The 22355-nt window shown below is 39.5% G+C and overlaps 1 protein-coding gene and 1 long non-coding RNA gene across 2 annotated transcripts in view; one reads left to right on the top strand and one right to left on the bottom strand.

Annotated features, from left to right (window-relative positions):
* Nucleotides 1-14121: 14121 nt before the first annotated feature.
* LOC121927548 (epidermal retinol dehydrogenase 2-like) lies at nt 14122-20854 on the top strand. Its single transcript, XM_042461237.1, has 6 exons — nt 14122-14451; nt 15506-15637; nt 16760-16859; nt 17612-17756; nt 18098-18220; nt 20683-20854. The coding sequence occupies exons 1-6, from the start codon at nt 14122-14124 to the stop codon at nt 20789-20791; spliced, it is 939 nt and encodes a 312-aa protein (XP_042317171.1). The 3' UTR covers nt 20792-20854.
* The window catches only part of LOC121927550, a 30004-nt gene continuing 22131 nt past the window's right edge, over nt 14483-22355 (bottom strand). The window contains exons 2-3 of the long non-coding RNA XR_006103268.1: nt 19056-19100; nt 14483-16433 (exon numbers count right to left, since the gene is read on the bottom strand). This is a non-coding gene — a long non-coding RNA (uncharacterized LOC121927550). The remainder of the gene's footprint in view (nt 16434-19055; nt 19101-22355) is intronic.

Genomic DNA, 22355 nt, shown 5'->3' with positions numbered 1-22355 from the left:
AGCTCCGAAACGGAGCTCCTTCCTGGTCCGCGCAAAGGGCGCACTAAGCGCCCTGGCGCGGACCGACAACGTCACGTCCGCACCACCCCGTATAGAGGCGGCGCGGTCGTGACGTCGTCATGGCGGCCCCCATGTGGAAGTGGAGCCGCCATTTTGTACGGACTCAGTCCGTACTAGAGTTAGGGGGGTGCAGAAGCACCGCACCTTCCTAACTCTAGTACGGACTGACTCCGTACTTTCATGGCGGTTTGTAACCCGCCTTAGATCTTCGTAAGTGGTCTTACATCTGTGGGAATTAGAACTGGACAGCTCTGTAAAATTCACATCCAGTAAAGGGCTGCTGTTACATTATTACATAGGGGAAACAAAAAACTAAGCAATGATCATAGAAACTGGTGCAGAACAGGTCCAATGTCCATCATTCGCATTGTGGTTTGGTCCTACTGTGTAATGGGACACTGGCTGAGGAGTGCAGATGTGCATCAGGACGCTCTTGTTGGGGTCCCATTATGCATCTTCACAATTCACTAATGGGTTCTTAGCACCTCTGATACATAGCTAAGGATACATAAAGTTATGTAATGTATACACTGATAGAAGCTTCTGGTCGTGGTTAATAGTTTAATTATATGATCATTATATTGTAATCTTTTAATTAATTACATTAGGCCCTCTGTATCCGCGGACTTGCCATCTGTGGATTCCAGCATCCACAGACAGCAAACCCATGAGGGGGGCAACAGAGGAGGAGGAGCAGGAGGAGGAAAGAAGAGGCAGCGGCAGAGGGGAAGAGGACAGGAGGAAGAGGAGGACCAAGGAAAGAGGGGCAGCAGTGGAGATGCTGACTTGGGAGAGGAGGAGAAAAAGGATGGAGGCAGGTGAGGCCTTGGACAGAGGAAGGCAATGGCAACTCCCCCCTAAACAAACTTTGCCAAGAAAACCCTTGCATGAGTTCACTGCCTTAGGGTTGCCGTAAGTCAGGAAGTACTTGAAGGCACTCAGCAACAACAACAGCAAGAACAAAGGGTGATTTAGCATGCTGTGGTGGGCCTTTGGCTCCCAGGGCAAAAACTGGACATGAGCATGTTGTTATTATCAATATTATTATTTCATTTATACCTTCTTTTACCTCATATGCTGCTCTTGAAAAGTCTTCAGTAGCTGCAGATAGCACTAAATACAGCAGCCAAGCAGGTGTTAGTTTTGCATTTTAGAGACCATATAATACCAGTTCTGCAAGAACAACACTGGCTTCCTAGCTCAATTCAAGGTGCTGGTGTTGACCTACAAAGTCCTAAATGACTTAAGTCTGAAAGACCACCTCCACCCATTCAAGCCTGACAGAAATTTGAGATCTTTGGAGGAGGCCCTGTCCTGTGTCCCAAAACCTTGACTATCTCCGGAACAGCACTTTGGCTGTAGAACCTAAGACAGTTAGGTTGGCCCATCTCTTTTAGGCTTTCAGCTGTGCTGTTCCACATGCATTCAATTTTTGAAATTGCTATTTTAATTGTTTTAAAACTGGATTCTAAGATAGTAATGTGTCTTTAAAATGTTGGCTTTGTATTATTTTAATTGGTTTTTATTTGTTCATCACCTAGGGAGCCCTTATAGACTGCGAAACAATACAGAAATACGTGAAATACTTAAAACATACATAGTAAAAACCAAAGCATACAGCCTAATAGCATCTTCCCTCTTTTGGTTCTCCAGCAACTGCTATAGAGAAATGTAAAATATATTGGATATTCTATCATGGTGAAGCAATGACCAGGTTTATTTCTTAGTTGTATTTTTTTCAGTGTAGTACAGTAAAATGATTAACCATCCATTAAGAACCCAAGCCCTCCCTCCAGTCCATCTGCTTGGTCCAGGCCTTGGAGGTAGAGAGGAACTGCTGGACCTCTTACCCTTTCCCTCCACCACTCCCTTCTCCTTCTGTGTCATGTCTCTTTAGATTGTAAGCCCGAGGGCAGGGAACCGTCTAACTAAAAAGATCGTATGTACAGCGCTGTGTAAATTTACAGCGCTTCATAAATAAAGGTTATTAATAATAATAATAATATCAGTCTTGAAATCCAACCATGCAAACATAAATCAGCTGCAAAATTTCTAATAAAACACTTCTACCTTTTGACCACTAGGTGGTGCAAGATTAACATATTTTTCACTCCCCTTTTAGTGTGGATTCATAGCTCACCATCTATGTATACAGGCAATGAAAACACAAAAGAATTTTGAAAAAGAAAACAGAAATGAATTTCAACATATTCTGGAATGGATAACAGATATATTGGTCTTACATTACAGCTCCTTTTTGTTTATAAATGTAATATCTCCTTAGAGGATAGGTTTGCAAATATTCAATTATTTCATTCACTACAAGTTTTCTCCCTGCTATGAGAAAAATGAATGTTCTGTGTATTTTCCTCCACATTTGTACATTCCAATGTGTTCTGAGAAGTTATTCTGCCTAAAAATACATGTGAGATTTTTACACAAATATTGGTGGGTGCATATGTGCAAAAAAGACTATTTCCAGATAACTACATGGAACTGGGGGGGGGGTGCAAGATTACTGCATAAAATATAGCCTGGCTCAATGGTTAAGAAACTGACTCTGAAAACTGCAAGATCAAGGCCCAAGTGCCACATGACGGAGTGAGCTCCTATCACTAGTCCCAGCATTTGCCAACCTAGCAGTTTGAAAGCATATAAAAGTGCAGGTAGATAAATAAGTACCATTTCAGTGTGAAGGTAACAGCATTCTGTGCAGTCATGCTGGCCACATGATCACAGAGTCGTCTTTGACAATGCTGGTTCTTCAGCTTAGTAATGGAGATGAGCACCGCTCCCTACAGTTGGACATGACTTGGCAACCTTGTCAAAGGGGAAACCTTTACCTTTTTATAACCACTCTGGGAGGCATATTTCATACAAAAAATGTTGCAATCTTATGTTTAAAAGTGGTTATTTTTTGTGCAAGCTTTTGGCTTCTGCACACAAGGAAGCAATTTTTCACACATAAAAATAGCCACTGTTTTATGCAAGATTGTTGGGGGTTTGCACAAAAAAGCAGCGGCTGAGATTTTGGATTTCCATCATTGCTATAAACATGGAGCTCTGTCATCACAGTTAGAACTGACAATGCCCCCACCCCACCCCTAGCCTACTTTTACAGCCTAGAAGTGCCCTGACTGAAGCATTTCTAAGGCATTGGAGATAAGAGATCTGGAAAACATAATCCACAGTGACCTTCTGGTCGCATAGTGCCTTAAAAATGGTCAGCTTGGGATAGCCACAACTGCTTGTCTCAAGGTGGCCCACAACCAGGAAAACCCTGCAGAATTTGGCTGTAATCCTGTTAGTCCCAATTAGAGTAGACCTGTTGAATCAATTTTCAATGGTGGGTCAACCCACACATAAATCCCATTGATTCAACAGGTCTCCTCTAGCTGAGCCTAAGAATAAAATTAAGACCATAATTTCTCGGTGCTGTGATTCTCAGCACTTAGGGAATGCATCATTTAGGGTGCTTTCAGATGGCAAAGGTAGGTTTTTGGTTCACACTTGGTTGTTCATTATCATAAATATAAATACCCAGTAGTTAAGATATACTAAATACAATATTGTAACTGCTGAATAAGCTGCCAGCCAGCAATTTTGCACAAGAAAAACATCTTAAGACCTTGATCAGCAGAAGCTACAAAACTGGTCGGCTTAGAAGCCTTAATTTTCAACAACATTTCAGTTCCTCTTACTGACTGCTCAAAGCAATGTCATTTCTTTCTCTCAGCCCTGGGTCTGTTCCTGATTTTTGATGTGAACTACTGTTTATGACCAAGACTACTTCAATTACTGCCTCAGGCCGTGGATCTCCATATGATAAATGAATACCTGGTAACTGACCTTAGGCTACTCAACATACATTTTTTATTTATTTATTTATTTATTTATTTTTGCACCTCTCTGTTTCAGCATTTCAAGCCTCTGGTAACTGACACATCTCTCTTAGAACACCACATACTTCAATCTAGCTCTGGCCAACTGTCAGGGACCAACGACCAGGCTTCAGACACAGGACAAGAATGGTCCAAAAGGGGCCGGGAACAGAACAAGTGGGGGACACATTTTACTGCACACAAGAAGTCCCTCGCTCGTTCCATTCCTTTCCTTTCCATTCCCAATCCATCCCATAGGAGGCAATTTTTGAGAACTGAACTGTTCTCAAAAATGGTGTCCTCTGGGATGGATTGGGAAGGGAAGTGAATGGAACAGAACGGAACAAGTGAGAGACTTCCTGTGTGCAGTAAAATGTGTTCCCCACTCATTCCCAACTCGTTCCCAGACCCTTTCGTTCCATTGGAGTCCCTGTGGGGTAATGTCCTAAGAGGCTGTACAGACCGGCATCAAAGGCTAGCATGGGGGTGGCGTCTGCATTACCCACCCCCCAACTCTGCCCCCATGCTGGCATGACACCACGCACCCCAACCCACAGCGGGCAGTGTCACAGCACTCCTCTGGTGCTGTGTCCAGATGACATGGTACCAAAGGAGTACCAAAAAGCCATGGTGCCAGCAGCTATGACCATGGAAAGGCCAGATTAGGGCCGCAATGTGTAGTTGTCGTAACCTCGATCCAGCAAAGACAGAGGTGGCTGCAGGCCACCGCTTAGGGGCGGTCTGTCCAGTCCCTAGGTTTATGTCAGAGCAGGACACATAGCTATAAATGCACTTGATCTGATGTCACTCAGTATGCCTTCCACCTGGTAATTTCACCATGCATGATTTGGACTTACCTGTACTGTAATGCCACTTGCCACACAAGGTAATCCACTTCCAAAAGTGAACATATACTGAAAATGGTGAAGAAAAAACATAGATTTTCAGTAAGAGGTTTTAAAACTGTGTCTGAAGTAAACAATGCAATAAACAAGCTTTTGCTGGGGAACAGCAGGATTCTACTATCTCTGATTCCACTGTACCCTATGTTTTTACCCACGGCTGACAGGGCAAACAGCAGCTGCCTCCAACATCCCTTATTGAACATGAAAGGAACAGAAAAACAGCTAAAAAAGAGGAAAGCAGATAAACCTGCCTCAGCAGACACACAACAAAGTGTAGAACTATAAGTTTGGCCACTTATAGTGGAAATAATTACAAGATTGGGTCCTTTCCAAAGCTTTAGTCATCCCTGGTCTTTAGAAGGTTTAAGATATTTTTCTTTACTACAAGGCTTACCTGAACTGGTTTGTTTGATTTCACACATGCCTATTGTTAGTTTTGAATAAAATATGTGAAACTGCTCTCCTCCCCCCCCCTTTCTTTTCTTTTTACTTTTCTTTTTGCTTGTTTTTTATACTGTATAAGGCCTTATCTGTATTATTTCCTTGTTATTTCTGCTCCTAGTACCAAATTTTCTATTGAAGAAGTAATGCCCAAGAACAAAAAAAATCTTCATTAACTCTGATATACCTGTACAATATAAAAGGAGTTTCATCAGATAAAAAATGGTGTTTCTTCCAGCAGCAGTTTCCTTTTAAAGACTCAAAAGTACAAATATGATAAGGCACGGAGAAATTTCTGCTGAGGGCTTAACTAACAAAGTGTCTCTCATACTTTAAGAACTTTTGTCAGTCGCGTGCTTTACATGTAATTGTGTTAAATTATAGCTTTAGTCCATTCCTATGTTTTGATTCTTTTTCTATGAGCAACTGTAATTATAAGCAAGGAAAGAGGAAGAATGAGAATTATATACCACATCATTTAAAATGTTTATCTTTGTCACAACCACCATGTGAGTTTAGACAAAATTACTTTCATTATTAGGATAAGACAGAAGGACCCGCACCAAATATTTTTAAAGGGGGGATTATCAAACATTTCTGGAAAAATTAATTACAATTTACATTAATATTGTCTATTTTCTGAACTATGCAGATATCTTCAGCAGAATCGTGTTAGTAATAAGAAGCATCCTGTTGTTCTAGTACTGTTTTAAACCTTCATTTTCATTTTCTTTTGTGTTTGAAACAAGGCTGCTGACAAATAGTACTTATTACAGAAATGGTTTGTTACAGTACTATCAAATGGAACTCGAACAGGGACTGCATTAAATTTTGCCAATGTTGGTGCCACTATCCAATGGTTTAGCATTTAGAAAGATGTTTCAAATTATTTAGCAAGACATTTTGAATTTCCTTTTCTTCACTTGATCAAACAAAGGAGATTATCGCACTGGCTGTCTTTTCTGATCTGGGCACAAGCTAAACCCATATCTTATCACACAGCTCTTGGAGGCATTCCATACCAAACTTCTCGCATACTTAGCTAAAAACGGGACTTTCCCATTCTTAGCAAAGTAATGGGAGATGTCCTGATTGGGTATGAGATGCCTCCGATCTGGACACGGAGCTGTGCGACAACACACAGTCCCAGCTTGGTCTCAGCCCCTGCCCAGATTGAGAAAAAAGCAGTGTGATAATCTCCTAAAAGTGAGCTGTATCCAACATGGCAATTAAGAATGTAGATGATCAAGTGTTTTAAAGCAGAGGGTTAAGTATCATCTGCTATGTTGTGGTTGTGTGATGTGAAATTCTTAAGTATATGGACCTAGAATTTTTTCCTTTTTTCCAAAGTACTTGAAAGAGATGGGATGTAAATTCCAAGCAAGATTGCCAGATTGCAAACTGGAATGGCCTCCTATGCCTTTAAAAGTTATGTAGAAGGAATTTTAGTAGGTGTTGCTTATCATGCAACCAGGTAACAAGCAATACTTGCTGAAATTTCATCTCCTATGCAATTCTTAATGATACAGGAACCTTCTCTAGTTTTCATTCTGGAAATCCTAAAGTCAAATCAGCAAGGCAATGGGGTTTCAGAATTAAAATTTCTAAACTTCTGATTGCTCAAGCTTCCTGGTCAGGATTGCAGACTTGTCATTCCTAAAATGCATACACATCACTTTCTGGTCCTGCAATACCATTAATGTGATTAAGTTTCAATGTATAATTTAATTGTATATAAAAAAATAAAATAATAATAATAAAATTAATATTAAAAACAAAATGTTAATATAGGTTAAGTCTCCCTTATCTGGAATTCCAAAATCCAAAATACTCCAAAACCAAAACTTTTTTCATGGTTGTCTGACATAGTGACACCTTTGCTTTCTGATAGTTCGATGTATACAAACATTGCTTCATGCACAAAATTATTTAAAACATTGTATAAATATTAGTGCTGGAGCAGAGGTGGCCTTTGTACTAATCAGGAGGCAGATTTGGTGTTGTTGTTTTTTAAAAAAAACAAACTGGTATGTAGATGCCCATTCTAAACAAAATGTGGCATTTTTCCTCCTTTACTGGAAGCTAGCTAGGCTGTTCACTGGATCCAGTACTGGTTGGGACAAAAGGTAAGAGAAAAGCATTTTCTTCTCCATATTAAAAAAAAGGGAGAGGAGGTCCCTTCATCAGGGACAGGCACACTATGGATATGTAAAGAGCATTGAAAATATATGTCAAACATACTCAAGGTTCTTGTGTTTCTGATCAACTATTTGTATCATTCCAGCCATCAAAAATGGACAAGAAAGTATCAGCATCATTCTGGTGAGATGGAGAAGGTCCTGTATCTCTACATGCTACAAACTGCCTGTGGTGCAGTCACCGAAGGAAGTTGTCACTCATTGCACACATAGTGCTGCAACCTTTTCAGTTTTAGCCACAAACACACCTACTGTAGACACCGGTAGGGCTGCAATACGGGCTTCCTTTTACTTTTGTGTGTCACTATTGATTAAATAACTTCAAATTTGTGGAGGCCTCATGTAGAAAATGCATACTACAATATGTGGGGCCCACTTAATTAATGTGCTTCCAAAAGGAGGGCTTAACCCAGTGGAAATGGAGCAGATGGTTTAGCAGGGCAGGGCAAATGCAACACAGAATAGGTAAAGTGGTAGAAGAGGAATACCTAGCTACTCTAAATAAATTCAAGTCTCCAGGACCAGATGAACAGCATCCAAGAGTTTTAAAAGAACTGGCAGAACCAGTGTCAATATTCTTTGAGAATTCCTGGAGAACACAAAGTGGTTGACTGACCAAACTCAAAGGATTCTCAGCAATAGCTCCTCCTCATCCTGGAGAAAAATAACTAGCAGAGTGGCACATGATTCTGTCCTGGGCCCAGTGCTATTCAAAGTGTTTATCAATGGCTTGGATACTGGAACAAAGGGCATGCTTATCATATTTGCAGATCACACCAAATTAGCAGGCATAGTTAATACCCCAGATGGCAGGCTCAGAATTGTGCCATCCCTGCTCTAGGCTGTATCAATAACTCAGATAAATCAATCAACTGGCCACTGGCCATGACATCTCAAATTCTCCTTTTTATTTCATAGGGTAAAAAATAAGTAGGAGATGTAGACATTCTTACCAGTGATGCAGTTATAGTAAAAGGGAAAACCTTTCTCAATCTTGCTGATTTAGATATGCAAAAAACACTGGATGTCAACACTGAAGCACATTTCTGGGTAATAATTTTCTTCTTGTAACTATGGTGCGGGATAGACGGTCCCAAAGCGCCGTGCCACTGCCGATTCTAGGGTTAGGGACCGCGCACCAACCGCACCATCCCTAACCCTAGCATGGCCCAGCAGCGGCCAAATGGCGGCGTCCCATCTACACAGGTGCAGCCATCTTGGCGTAATGGACGCACAGCGTCCATACGTCACCGCACATTGTGTACATAAGCTGGGCGTCGTAAAAAGAACCCGGAAGAACTGGGCTCTTTTTACTACAGAGGGATGCCACACCATTTGGCTGCTGCAACATCCCTCTGGAGGAAAACAGACTTCCTGGGCCTATGAAATGATATTGAATTCCTGTTTTTAAAGAATGTGTTTTAAATTTGAGTATATTTGAGAAAGGGACTAAATACCATAAATATAGCAGATCCTGTCTTTATCTAAGCAGGGTCAGCCCTGACAAACATAAGGCAGTAAATCTTCAGTCCTTGAACTAATAAATGGGACTCACATTTGTTTCAATGAGACTCACATTTGTTTCAAAGGGAATCAGGTGGAAGGAAAATAACATTTATTTTTCTCTCTCAACTACCTAAAATCCTTCCCTGCTGTGCAATTATAGCAATAAATCATTAATAATTAAAGTCACCCTCAAGACATTTGAGTGTAAACTAAAGATGTAAAGAAATATTTAAAAACTTTCTCACCGTTCATAAGAAGGGTGTCTCAGTGAAAGATTAGCTGCAACAGGACAACAGCCAGAATGAAGCAGGATTAACTCACTCTGGTTCTTCCCTTCTTCCCATTCCATTTCCCAGCAGGGAAAAACTGTTTGCTTCAATCAGTTGCTTACTTGCTTGACTAACTGATTTCTAGGGTTTTGTTATCATGCCCTCATACATATATATAAACATACCTATAAATGAAGAGGCAAACCAAAAGTATACACTGGCAGTAAAAATCCAGCAGGTTGCCAAACTGTAGGCTGATAGAGGAGGGTGGAGTTACACTATCTGCTGGTGTCTTCTTAAATCTGAGACATTGCAGAGACATTGCAGAAATAAGGATTTTTTTCCCTTTGTTTCCTGTGTATGTCATTTGAATGTATTTCTCTGTATGACTGATTCTTAGAAAAACAAGGGTGATTCAATAGTTTGAATGGATATTTCTGATGATTTTCACTAGGATTGCTTGCTTCTAACAATTCCCCTATTTTCAAGGTGAATTTATGGAAGCCCGCTTGTTACAAATATGTAAAAAAAAAAACCATAGATACAGATTTAGGTTGCCGTCCTAGTTGCATTTTGCCTAGTTGCCATTGAACTTTAGTTTGCTTCCTTCTGATTACAGAATTGTGCTACAAGTTGGGTAAACAGTTGCATCAGACAGCTGTAAGGCAAAGTCAAGCCATCTGAAGCAGGTGCAGCATGACTGGAGTTAACTGGCATCCCTTCAAGGGTGGAGGAACTTCCAGATGGGTGAGACATGCCTCAGAGCCTGGGAATGTTACCCTTATCCATAGTCTCTTTTTCCCAAATCATAAACATCATGGCCAGGATCCAAGTGTGTAACATCCAATGATAAAAGTTCCAGGAGTTGATTTCACTCCCCACGCAGTTCCCCCCTCCAATACCCCCACCTTACATTCCACCAGAGATTCTGCTCTGACATGATATTGAGGGTGCAGTGGCGTTATGGTTGAAAGAATAATTTCTTCCTGGGTCTACTGACAGAACTTCTGTCAATGGATGGATCAAGGTTTTTTTCAGGGGATTGGGGTGTTGCCTCTTCAAATACAGATTCTGCCCCTGCCAGTGAAATTTTCCATCAGTCTCCAGATTTTCTAGCATTGTGGTAACTTAAAACTTAAGTTCAGCATTTAGAAAAACAGTTTAGACCTGTAAAGAAAATGTGCATGCAAAGTTACTAAGTGAATTTGAACCCAGCAAACAGAAGAGTTCTCAATGTGAACAATATTCATTGTTTCACTTCTGCAATGCTAGAAATTTGGAGATGGAAGGAAAAATTCTTTTTTAAAGGGGGACATGCCAGTAGTTTAGACAGACAGTGACACTTTAGCAGCCACAGCACAGAGAAATGGACTCAGCAATGCTAATCATAATGAAATGCAGACAAAAAAGGGAGGTTTTCAGATACTCAGAGCATTTATATAGGAAATGCTCACTAATCAGGAAATAGTTGCAAGAGGCTACCAAGCCATAAATAAAAACAGTAACTCCCTCAGGAGGTCATTGCGGACAACTGACCTTTCAGAAGTAAGCAACACTCTCATCTCTCCATTCCTGGCTCATATTTCTGAAGAACCTTGGACCTTTCATCATAAACTGACCACACAACCCAGCACTCCCTTGGACTGATGCCTTAGCTTTCTTACTGTATCCTTATGACTTGGACTGCCTGATCTCTGAGAACTGTGAACGGTTGGTAAGCTTCTGTACAGAACTAGGGCTGCTACTGTCTTTAACAGGCTTTGCTTAGTACTTTGCCCCTGGATAGCCTCCAAGACAGGACACAAAGGGAGATTGAGAAAGTAGAGCAGAGTCACAGCCACTCACACTACATGAGTGCCTGAGAAATGCAACTACAACAGAAGGGACCTATCACACAAAGGCAATATGGAACAGCAATAAGATTCAGAGCCTCTTGACAGGTTTTGCCCATCAATGAAAAGGTGCACTACAGTAACAAATGGAATGCCAGGCAACAGTAAGACGGATACAACATTGTGTCAAAAGTACCAGCCAAAGACACCTTTATCCTGTCAAAATTCTACTTTTTAGCCTTGTGTGATAAAACCCTAATTGTTAAATTGTCTAGTGCTGGGCAGGAATGATTCAGAGCTTAGACATGTTGCTTTTTGAACTGCAGTTCCCATTATCTTTTAGGAAGCATAACTAATCATGGTGGCCAAGCCAGAAACACTTCCAAGGTCTGGATGTATTAGATATAAATTAGAAATAGTTGTTCTCTATGTAGAAAGTTATGGTTATTTGCTGTATGAGTAAATAAAGTTTTGAAAGTGCAGACTGAAAAAAGTGCTTATCCACTGTCTTTGGGAGATGTTTGTAGAAGACCTTGCCTTCAGTAGGTCAGTTTTTTTTCCCCTAGGGCAGATATTTGTGTAACAAACCTAGTATTTTCAACAAACCTTAATGGAAAGATCTCAGATAAATCTTGGGAGACCATTTGGTCAACTTCTTTATATAGATCAATATGGATCAACACAGGTGACATTTTTACCCTGTTAAAATGAATGATATTAATAATGCTTTGTCTGATAGAAGTTAGAGAGGTTGGGGAGGAAGGGTCTCCAGAACATATGTGGATTCGCTATCCTAAGGTCTCCAGGTTTGGGAGTGAGATCCTTTCCTGGATTAATCAAATGATACGGCAAGCTATACAATTTTGAAATACTTCATTAATTCTGTTGATTTTTTTATGTGGGCAATACAGATTTATCACATTCCCCAGCACTAGTCCCAGAGCCACATCACATACCTTTTTCTCTGCATGGACATTGGGTAGATTGACTAAACTACCAACTGTCCCTGAGGGATTTTGCATCTACTGCTGCTTCTCCCACCACTAATACCAATGCCGCCACCACTGGCATCATTGCATTTCAAACCATTAATGTCTGGACCAGTTCCTGGCCCAAACAGTGAAGTTTTTCCCTTCTCCTCCCTTGGCAGTGCCAGCTCTGATGGCATGCCCATAACTTTGAGGCAAATAAGGTGCCCAGCAAGTAATCTGGATGCCTTGTCTGACCTTAAAAGCAAGTGGCTGAGAGCTGATAGTGGCGGTTCTGCCAAGGTAGGGCAGGAAAACCTCACTGTTCTGCCAGGAACTGGCCCAGATATTAAATATTAAAATGGTAGCACAAACTTTTAAAACCTCATGATAAGGCAAGATGCCCCAAATCTAGGGCTGATACAGCCATGCATTATATGGCTTTATTGCCCCAGTTTTTTTAGCAGCGTATACAAAATCTGGAGCAGGATGGACATTTATGGGTGTATTTACAAAACACACAGGGACATCAAGAATGATGCCCCTTAGACATGGTAGCACCCATCTAAACAAGTTGTTGGAATGATGGCCTGGAGCAAGTATTACTGTGAATATGCCAATCTTTTAAACAACAACAACATTTTAAAATAATTAAAGTATTAAGTGCCCACATACACACACATATTTTCAATTTCTTCAAAGTTCTTTTTCCAACAATTCTGTTAGACAGATGGGATTTAGCTTAGATGGTCAAGGTTTATATCTTAATCTTTTACAGATTTACAGTATATAAGAACAGTCCCTATAATCAACAGTCACTTTTGTTTTTAGAAACCTCAAGTCACTAGCAACAATTGATATAAATATTCCTGTCAGAATCACCTGAACTGGCATGATTTTATTATGAATTTTTGAAAAGTAACTTATGGGGTTCTGTTTTTATGAAATAGTTAATTCTGATTGGTTGCTTAAGCTTTCTACAATTGGTTGAAGTTGCCTTTTAGTTCTATTAGTTATAATGGATGAACAGAGTATCTGATTTTAAATACACCAAACTGCAACAAATTCTTCTGCAACAAAATGATGATGATGATGATGATGATGATAACACTATCCATTATCACTTTGTAAAATGCTCATTTTCTTCAGTTTTTATGTTGTTAACTTCATTTGAGAATTTATCTGATCCAGACTTCTACCTGAGCTTTATTGAGCCATTGAAGTTCTCTCTTTTGCCTTTCAAACAAACCATAATTGTGTTATGCTATAGGACTGGTAAATTAAAAACACACAGAGAGAGAGAGAAAGAGAGATTTGAAGATATCTATAGCTTATCCTCAGTACATCAGGAAACAGGTGACCTAGCATTATTGTACAGAACCATCTAGTAGTTTCATGAGTTTAGCAACTGTACTATATGAATATATATTTTAATTACCTTTCCCTGCAACAACACAGGCTAGTTAGAGGAAATATTCATTCTGGAGAGGGAGGGAGGGAGCATACACCTACCTATGTATCAGGAGAGCTCTAGTCCATCACCCAATGTTCTCTTTTTGACATAAAATAGAACATGTAATTCAGAAAATGACCTTGTATTTTTAATTTTTCAGAGTAGCTGGATCATCCCTTCGAAAGTACTTATGTGTAGGATGAGGCAAGACCGGCTGGACTTGAATAAGACAGTCAATCTCTCTCTCTCTCTCTCTCTCTCTCTCTCTCTCTCTCTCTCTCTCTGTCACATATCCATGCTGGTCATAACAGTAATTGTGCTAAATTATAGTCACAATCTCTTGTTTGAATATTATCTGTATAATCAAATCTACGTGTAAGTGGGAGGAGAGAGAAGAAGCACTCCTATATATATTCTCAATCATGCTTTGAAAGATTTATCCTCACATTGACTTAAACAACAGCATTTCCTATTGGCACACGGAGAAAGAAGGATCAACTCCAAAATTATAAAAAGAGATTAAACCAAACATTTTTAGAAACGTAAATACGTTTACACTGATGTTAGCAGACTATCTTATGCATACATTGAGAAATATCTTTAAAACAATGATGTTTCTAATAAGAAGCATCTTGGAGACCATTGAGTTTATCATTTTGTTTATCTATTACAGTTTGGAAGCATTCATTTTAATGTTCTTTTCTGTTCGAAAAAAAGTCGCTGGGAAAATAGTGCTTGTTACAGGAGCGGCAAATGGAATTGGTAGAGAGGTTGCATTGAATTTTGCACGTCTTGGTTCCATCCTCATTCTCTGGGATATTGACGAAGAAGGTAACAAAGAAACAGCAGAGCTGGTCAAAAACAACGGGGCTCTAGCCGTTTATACCTACAAGTGTGACTTGCGCAAAAAGGATGAAATCTATGCCGTGGCAGATAAGGTAAACATGTGGATCTTTATTTATAGTTCAAAACTGTAATATCTAATTGTTGCTCCTTTAAGCAAGAAAGTGTTTGGCAAATTAAACTGTGAAAATTATCTCACTGTTTCATAAGCCCAGGAAAGTCTACAGAAAGAAAGCAGTTTACAAGCCAGGTAAGAAGAATATTGGATATATATCACTTTAGGCTGTAATCATAATTGTTAAAGTTGGGGGAGGATTTCATTCATTTCACATTTTGATAATAATTTACAAAATGCATAGTAAATGAATTAAAATACAAGTGCCCTTCGCTATATGGACATTATAAAAGTTTGCAATGAAATTCTGAACAAAAAAAAAATGTTTGCAATAACGAATATGATAGAGCAAGGTTAATAAAAGGTTATTGGCCTGATGGCAAATACCATTCCCAAAGCAGGTTTCATTCTCTGTGCTCCCTCCCCATTAAAAAAAGTTTAAAACTCATTTTTGTTCAAACTTTAAAAAGAAATTCATGAATTTTGGAAAGCTCATTCATCCCTAGTTCATACTGTTCCTCCTGCAGGTAAGTTATAGGTCTGTCTTCTCTCTCTCTCTCTTGCTTGCTCTCTCTCCCTTTCTTAACCATTTATTGAAAGAGCAAATATAAAATACAATTTGTGAAACAAAGTCTGCAAGTTAACCAACACCACTACAAAAAGTTCATATCATGTACTATATATATTTATATAGCTGGGTATTTAAATGTTTTATTCAATATACAAACATGAAATCTGAAAGGAGTAAATGTAATGAGTCAGTCTCCATCTTGATGCGGCTTACAAATGACACAAAAAGTCTTCTCTGCTTAATACAATTAAGTTCTGATACCAATATAATTGAGTCTAGGAGCTGACAACTTCCAGGGATTGAGGAGGCCATATATACTCCCTCTATAGGATTCCAGATGAAAACCATAGAGGATCTAAAACTTATCTGCTAGGCCCTATGCTACACTTTGTCCACCCTTGCTGTAGGCTGTATTAATGTGTTTTAGACATAACATCTCAAGTTTCCCTTTTTGTTTCTGCAGGTTAAAAAAGAAGTGGGTGATGTAGAAATTCTAATCAACAATGCAGGTGTCTTAAAAGGAAAGGCGTTCATTGATCTTCCTGACTCTGATATGGCAGAAACTCTAGAAGTGAACACTAAAGCTCATTTCTGGGTAATCTTTTTTTTCTCCAAAAATGCTATATAGAATTATTTGACCAATAACTGCATGGCAGGAATTTAGGTATATTTGGGAAATTAAAGTTTCATTGCTGTGAGAAAATGTAAACATACAGGATCTCCACATTTAGTACTGATGCATTAATTAATTTATAATACTTTTCTTATTATTCTTTCTAGTGTGCATTTCTTTTCTTTTCTTTTTCATTCCTTACTAAATTCTTTAACACAAAGTTAAGCTAACTCAAACATACTGAAAGCAATGTGTTTTGAAAACTCTACATTTTCTTTAAATAACTTAATAAATTGTAACTTGTTATATTATACTGCTACAAACATCATTATAAATAATTTTGGTAGCACTTTGATTGCAACTTGTTGTCCTAGCCATTATTAATAGACCAACATCCATCTTCCATTCTCTGTAGAAAACTATAAATGCGACAGAGGGTTAAAAGTGACATAGTGGTGTTACTGATGGACTAGGACTCTGGGATACCAGGACATCGGGTGACACGCCATGTTCCTTGTTTATCAAGGTGTCAGGAGAAGTCCAATCTGAGGAACAAATTCTTGCCATGGAATAATTGTTTTTAGGGCACCACATCAGTCCTTTTTGAGCACAATAAAAAGAAACCTGTCACCTGTGATCTCACTACAATGGTCTCTCCTGCTGTTCCATTGCTCTTGCTTGATACCACCCAAGAGTGATGTGAAACAACAGCACATGACCATCCAGGCAGCCATATGACCAGCCATGTAATTCTTTCTATCACCTTCAGGAAACACCCCTGGAATGACAAAGATGGGGAAATCAATTATTGCCATTTCAGAGTAATTATTATTATTAGTTTTAAAAATTTGCCATTTTACTGCATTCTTTCAGATAAAATTGAAGTTCAACACCCATCAGTTGGTTAAACAATGAACTGCAAGTAATGTGTTACTTTTTTAAAATGTACTACTTCCTAGCTCTGGATAAACTGGCATTTAAAAATGACCAAGTTTGTCAACATATGTCCTTTGTAATGTTTTGTCCCATGATTCTGATGAAGTAAATATAGGCGTTACATGAAATGTGCCTAATATTAATTATGATTTACAAACTGTGTCACAGACTTGCAAAGCCTTTCTTCCAGCCATGATTGCCTGCAACCAAGGTCATTTGGTTACTACTTCTAGTGTAGCAGCACTAGCGGGAAGCAATAAACTAACAGGTCAGTAAGCTGTGAATCTATTCCTTATCCATCCTATCAAAACATAGACTCAAGAATAGCTGGCATGTTTGGAATCACATGAATGCAACTCAAAGCATCTTAATTTGGGAAATAATTAATTGAACATATAGCTAAGTCAATGAGAGCTAGCATGGTTTGAATGTTGGACTAGAACTCAGTAGAACTAGGTTCAAGTCCCCACTTGGCCTTGGAAATCTGCTGGGTGATCCTGGGCAAGTCATTCTCTCTCAGCCTCAGAGGGCAATGGCAATTGCAAACCCCCTCTGAACATATATTATTTATTTATTTATTTATTTATTTTTGCAGAAGCATTGTAATTGAAATATCTGGTCATCATCTACAGATGCCCTAAACAGAATACATTTTCATGTCATACTTGCTGAGGAGTAAACATCTTTGAAAATAATGTCATTATATCTAAATAACGAGTGAGATTCTTGTTTGTCTTGAGATTCTTGTAAAACAAGTAAACCTATAAAAAGAAGCAAACAATAATATAGACATGGGGAAACTGGCATGCTATGATTTTTGTCTAGTCGTTTCACAATTTGTTATTACAAAAATTGCTGCATGCAGTCAAAAGTATATTTGTTGAATTGTGTTTAAGTCTGGATTTTGAGACAACAGTTTAAAAAGGTATCTGACTCATTATTTTTCATATTTTTCTATAGATATTTTATTAAGAATATAGTATATTTCATCCTTTTGTTTCTTATTCCTGCATTTTCCAGATTATTCAGCAAGTAAATCTGCAGCATTTGGGTTTTTGGAATCTCTTGCTTTTGAAATGAGAGCTGCAGGGAAGGAAGGCATTAAAACCACCATTATCTGTCCTTACTATGTGGATACAGAATTAGTTACCGGGGTAAAAACAACGTAAGTAGTGGATTTCAAGTAAAAACAAGCTGGGGGAGGAGCCTTGCAATTCATTTTTGCCAGCTTTGGCTAAAAGGAAGCCAAAGTTGGATTTCAAGTAAGAATGCATTCATGGATGTTTATTCAGTGCCTAAGCACAGAGGCTGGGCACATGTCATGGGGTTTGGGGTTTATCAAGGACTGCTTTTGAAATCTTAGTTTTAAAATATTAGCCATGTGGCATGAGAAATAAAAGTCAACTTTTTGATGGGTGAACTGGGAGATCCTTGTCAAAACTGTGCATTTTTTGGAAATGGGGAATTTTTGTTTATTGAGTCACCTTTTCAAATATCTCCCTGCAGGAGGCCCTTACTACTTCCTATCTTGGATGTACGCTATGTTGGCAAGAAGATTGTGGATGGCATTCTGAAAGAGAAACTTTATATTGTCATACCACCATATATCGGGCTCATTGTTCTTAAACTGTAAGAATATATCTCTCTTATCACTTGCTAACTTTGTGTTCAAATATTTCTAAGGAACATAATAAAAGAAAGGAGATTTTTTTATAATGTGTAAAATTGAAATTGGGATGTAGCTTTTGACATTTGATAATTTAATCTTTGACCTCAAATGTTTGATTTTCTATTGTTAAAATTTTGTTTTCCTTCACAATGATAATTTGCTTCATACTTTTAAATGAGACAAGATAGAAATGTTAATAATGATGGCTTCACTAAGAGCTTTATTGCACTGTGTTCCTTCCGTTCCTTCCGTTCCATTCTGAGCATGGAACGGAAGGAGTAGGGACGAGTGGGGGATGTATTTTACTGCACGCACCCGTCCCTCATTCGTTCCGTTCCCCCTCTCTTCCGTTCTTAATCCGTTCCAGAGGGGGAAATTTTTGAGAACTGTTCTGAACAGTTCTCAAAAAGCGTTCCCTCTGGAACAGAATGGGCAGGGAAGAGAGGGGGAACGGAACGAGTGAGGGACGAGTGTGTGCGGTAAAATCCGTCCCCCACTCGTTTCCGTTTCCTGCCGGGCCGGGCCAAGAACCCGGTGCGATAAAGCTCTAAGTTTGTTTAGCTGAGCACATGGTCTTGAATGGACCAAACATATGCAAATTGAAAGGAAGGATATAATCCTGCTTTTTGAAATAGTCCATTTTCAATAACATGTACATAGGAAATTGGGTTATAAATATTTAGAAACAAAAGAAATGTGTGCTAGCTGATATTCAGATCACATTTTTGTGCAGGTTCTTTCCCTCCCCCATTAATGAAAGATATATTGTTTGTCATAGCATGTGCTTTTCCTTACCTGTGTTATTTTTCCATTTGTCATCCTTTGCTTTGTGATTCATCACTGCAATTAAAGAACACAGGCTTCATTTGCAAGCCTGATTGCTGAATCTTTTAAAGGGGGAAGGGAAAGCTATAGGAAATATGCATCCCCTTTGACACCAAATTTGATTATCAAATACACTCTTCAGAATTTTGAGATCATCTATTTTAAACAACAACAAAAAACTATGGATGCCAGCCATGAAAGCCTTTGATTCCCCATTTTATCCTCTTATCACCTTTGTCCATAGGCTATTTCAGTTGCTGCAAACTCCATTCAAAGTACAAAAGTAATTTGCTCTCAGTTTACTGGGGGCAGAGAAGAGGAGGGACAGAATCTTGCCCTTCCCAGTATGCTCAGACAAAAGTAAACAGCTGCAGTATCTCCTAGCCCACTTGGTCTTCTTCATTGTCATCTTTTGCCATCTACACCGTTGTCTCATGTTGCTTCAACACATGAGTCCTGGTTTTCATCTGTAAAATACTGGATGATTTGGGACTCGTATTTTATTTTGTAGGAACACAGTCAGAGATTTCTTTTTCTTTCAAAACTTAACTTCTTTAAGCAGTGTCTGACTGATAGTTTCCCACAGTGCCCTTGAATCTCTTGCATCAATAACTACCTCATCCCACAGTGCACCTGAGGTTGAAAGTCAGGTGTACTATGGCATGGAGGTGGCTCTGATATAAGAGAAAACCTGTTGTGATAAGAAAGTAGCAGGGAAATATTCTATATGAAACAAGAAAAAGTGAGACATGTTTAAAAAGGAACAATAAAATAAAATTTGTTTTAAAACACAAAGAAAGGTCTGCTAATAGCCATGGGCATATATGCAAAGTTCTGAGGTAATCCATGCCTTGTTTGGGCCCAGGAGAAGGACAGGTTGCTTACCTGTAACGGTATTTCTTCGAGTGGTCATCTGCAAATACATACAAATGGCAGTACTGTTCGGAAACTTCTAGAATCACTGGGCAAAGTACACTTTGCAACATATGACAACTTTTTGGCGGTAAGTCCGCCCACCTGTTATAAGGCCCCTGCGTTCCTGCTCTTTCCCCAGTTCTGGATTTTGTGCCGCGTAAGCGACATGAGAATGAGCCAATGAAGAGCAGGACACAGAGGGGAGGATGGGCAGGATTTGTATGTATTCGCAGATGACCACTCGAAGAAATACCATTACAGGTAAACAACCTGTCCTTCTTCATGATCTCTGCGAATCATACAAATGGGTTAGACTGACAAGCTAAGGTAGCGGCGGAGAGAGAGTCCTGAGCCCAAAGTTAGGTTCAAACAGTAGCCATGGGCATATATGCAAAGTTCTGAGGTAATCCATGCCTTGTTTGGGCCCAGGAGAAGAACAGGTTACTTATCTGTAACTGTAGTTCTTCTGACTTACATTATTGGTACTTTACTCCTATAAGGGTAAGTCCCTCACCATATGAAGTGATTTGAAATTCTCCAGCTTGTTTTCTGATATTCAAAAAAAAAAAAGACTTCCTTATAGCCTGAGATTGGGATGAGAAGGTGGGGAGGTTACTCGGCCCAAGAATTAAGTCATTTTTTTTCAGAGCTAATCCAAAGTACTATATTGTTTTCTCCCCAGATTTCTTCCTAAGAAAGTCGTTTTCCTTCTTGCGGAATATCTTGGACTCTTCGATAATTTAGATCATTTCAGAGGTGAGGTTAGAAGAGGACATAATGCAGAGGACTGAGAAATGCTGTTCTGTACCCTAACTGAAACTTTTCCCTACCTTACTATACTCCTATTTCATATATACTCCTTTAAGACTTTTCTTTGTCTATCACATATCCCACAGATACACAGCATTAAATATTTGTTCAAGCAAGCAGAAGGTGGCATTTGTCTTCATTTCCTTGTAAAAGCATAGCAGTCCCATCCTGGACTCTCTGTGGCTTGGATGAAATCAAAGGGCAAGGTCATGCCCATGTCCATGCTGTCAGCAAGCCCATGGATAAAACCTCTCCAGCCAGTGCGATGGTGGCAACCCAGATTCTCCATGTGTGATTTTTGGACACAGTGACAATGGCATCCCTAGGGCAGGGACGTAGCCAAGGGGGGGATCTTGGGGTCCGGACCCCCCCCTTCCATTAGAAAAATGAATGGTGTGTGCTGCCACACCCAAGCCCCATTATAATGGTGGCACTTCGTCTGCCCCCCTTCCTAAAATCCTGGCTACGTCCCTGCCTAGGGTTGGTATCACCCACTGTAGTAACTCATGGTGACACACACACCCCATTGGTGTCCTATTTCACACCATACAGAATCCTTAGTAATGCTTTTTTGCACCAATGTTACTTGTAAATCATAATTCCCATATACCACTGAATGTAATGCTAATAGTTGTGATGTAACTAGCAAAATTAAAATTATACCTTCAAATTACAATCTCATAAGCATAACTTAAATGTATTTACCAAATATTGTGAATATTTTGGTTAAAATGTAATGTTTTAAAAGAAAAATTAAAAGAATAAATATTTTTAAATTCAAAAAAATTAAAATTTCAAATTTTGAAATTTGAAATTTTCATTATTAAAAATTTTGGGGCCCATCCTTTCTTCTCTCAGTGAGCTTTGCCTCACTCCTACCATCTCTTAAAGCATTTTAAAGAGATATAGGCAAATGCCACAATGTTTCGGCCAAAATACAGCTGTTTGAGCTGCAGTGCTGTTACCCCCCCCCTTAGCCTCGCACCTCCCCAGTGACACCACTGCACAGTGATACCAGCTTCTCACTAAAGATGCCAGGACAGAGAGCAAGGCTTCCTCCAACACCCAGAGGTGTAGCTAAAGGGTGGGAACAAATGAAAGCAATGGCCATCCAAATAAGAATTCAGTCCCAGAATGAAGTTTACCTTTAGTTCCTAGATTTCTAGCATCATAGAAAGTTTGGCCCGGTACACACGGGCAGGAAGAGGCGTGGCAGGACCAATTCTAGCATTCTGGAGCACGCAGCAACCGCACCCTCCAGAATCCTAGTCTGTATGGACGCCGGCATCATGGCAGCCTCCCTTCCCCATGGGGCCCGCCATGATGACAATGCTACCGTACAGTGACCAGACATCGCTGGCAGGAAGTGGTGACATGACGAAAGCCCTTCCTGCTTGTGATGCCACAAAAAAGAAGCTGCTGTAGGTGGCTTCTTTTTTGCTGTGCATTGTTGCCCCGTGGTTTGCTTGCTGCAGCAATGCTGTGCAGCAAAGAGGGGCGTCGTTCTGCCACCAGTGTGTACCAGTCTGTATGTGTACAGGCTAA

Source organism: Sceloporus undulatus, chromosome 4 (assembly GCF_019175285.1).
Source record: "Sceloporus undulatus isolate JIND9_A2432 ecotype Alabama chromosome 4, SceUnd_v1.1, whole genome shotgun sequence".
Taxonomy (NCBI): Eukaryota; Metazoa; Chordata; class Lepidosauria; order Squamata; family Phrynosomatidae; genus Sceloporus; species Sceloporus undulatus.
The sequence above is the reverse complement of the archived record's forward strand: the minus strand, read 5'-3'. Positions and strand labels throughout refer to the sequence as shown.

Bases quoted from the DNA above. Each gene is read 5' to 3' on its own strand.
- LOC121927548 (XM_042461237.1), top strand. From the start codon at position 14,122: ATGATGTTTCTAATAAGAAGCATCTTGGAGACCATTGAGTTTATCATT. The intron at 14,452-15,505 runs GTAAACATGTGG...TTGTTTCTGCAG, and splicing joins TCTATGCCGTGGCAGATAAG to GTTAAAAAAGAAGTGGGTGA. The intron at 18,221-20,682 runs GTAAGAATATAT...TTTTCTCCCCAG, and splicing joins GGGCTCATTGTTCTTAAACT to ATTTCTTCCTAAGAAAGTCG.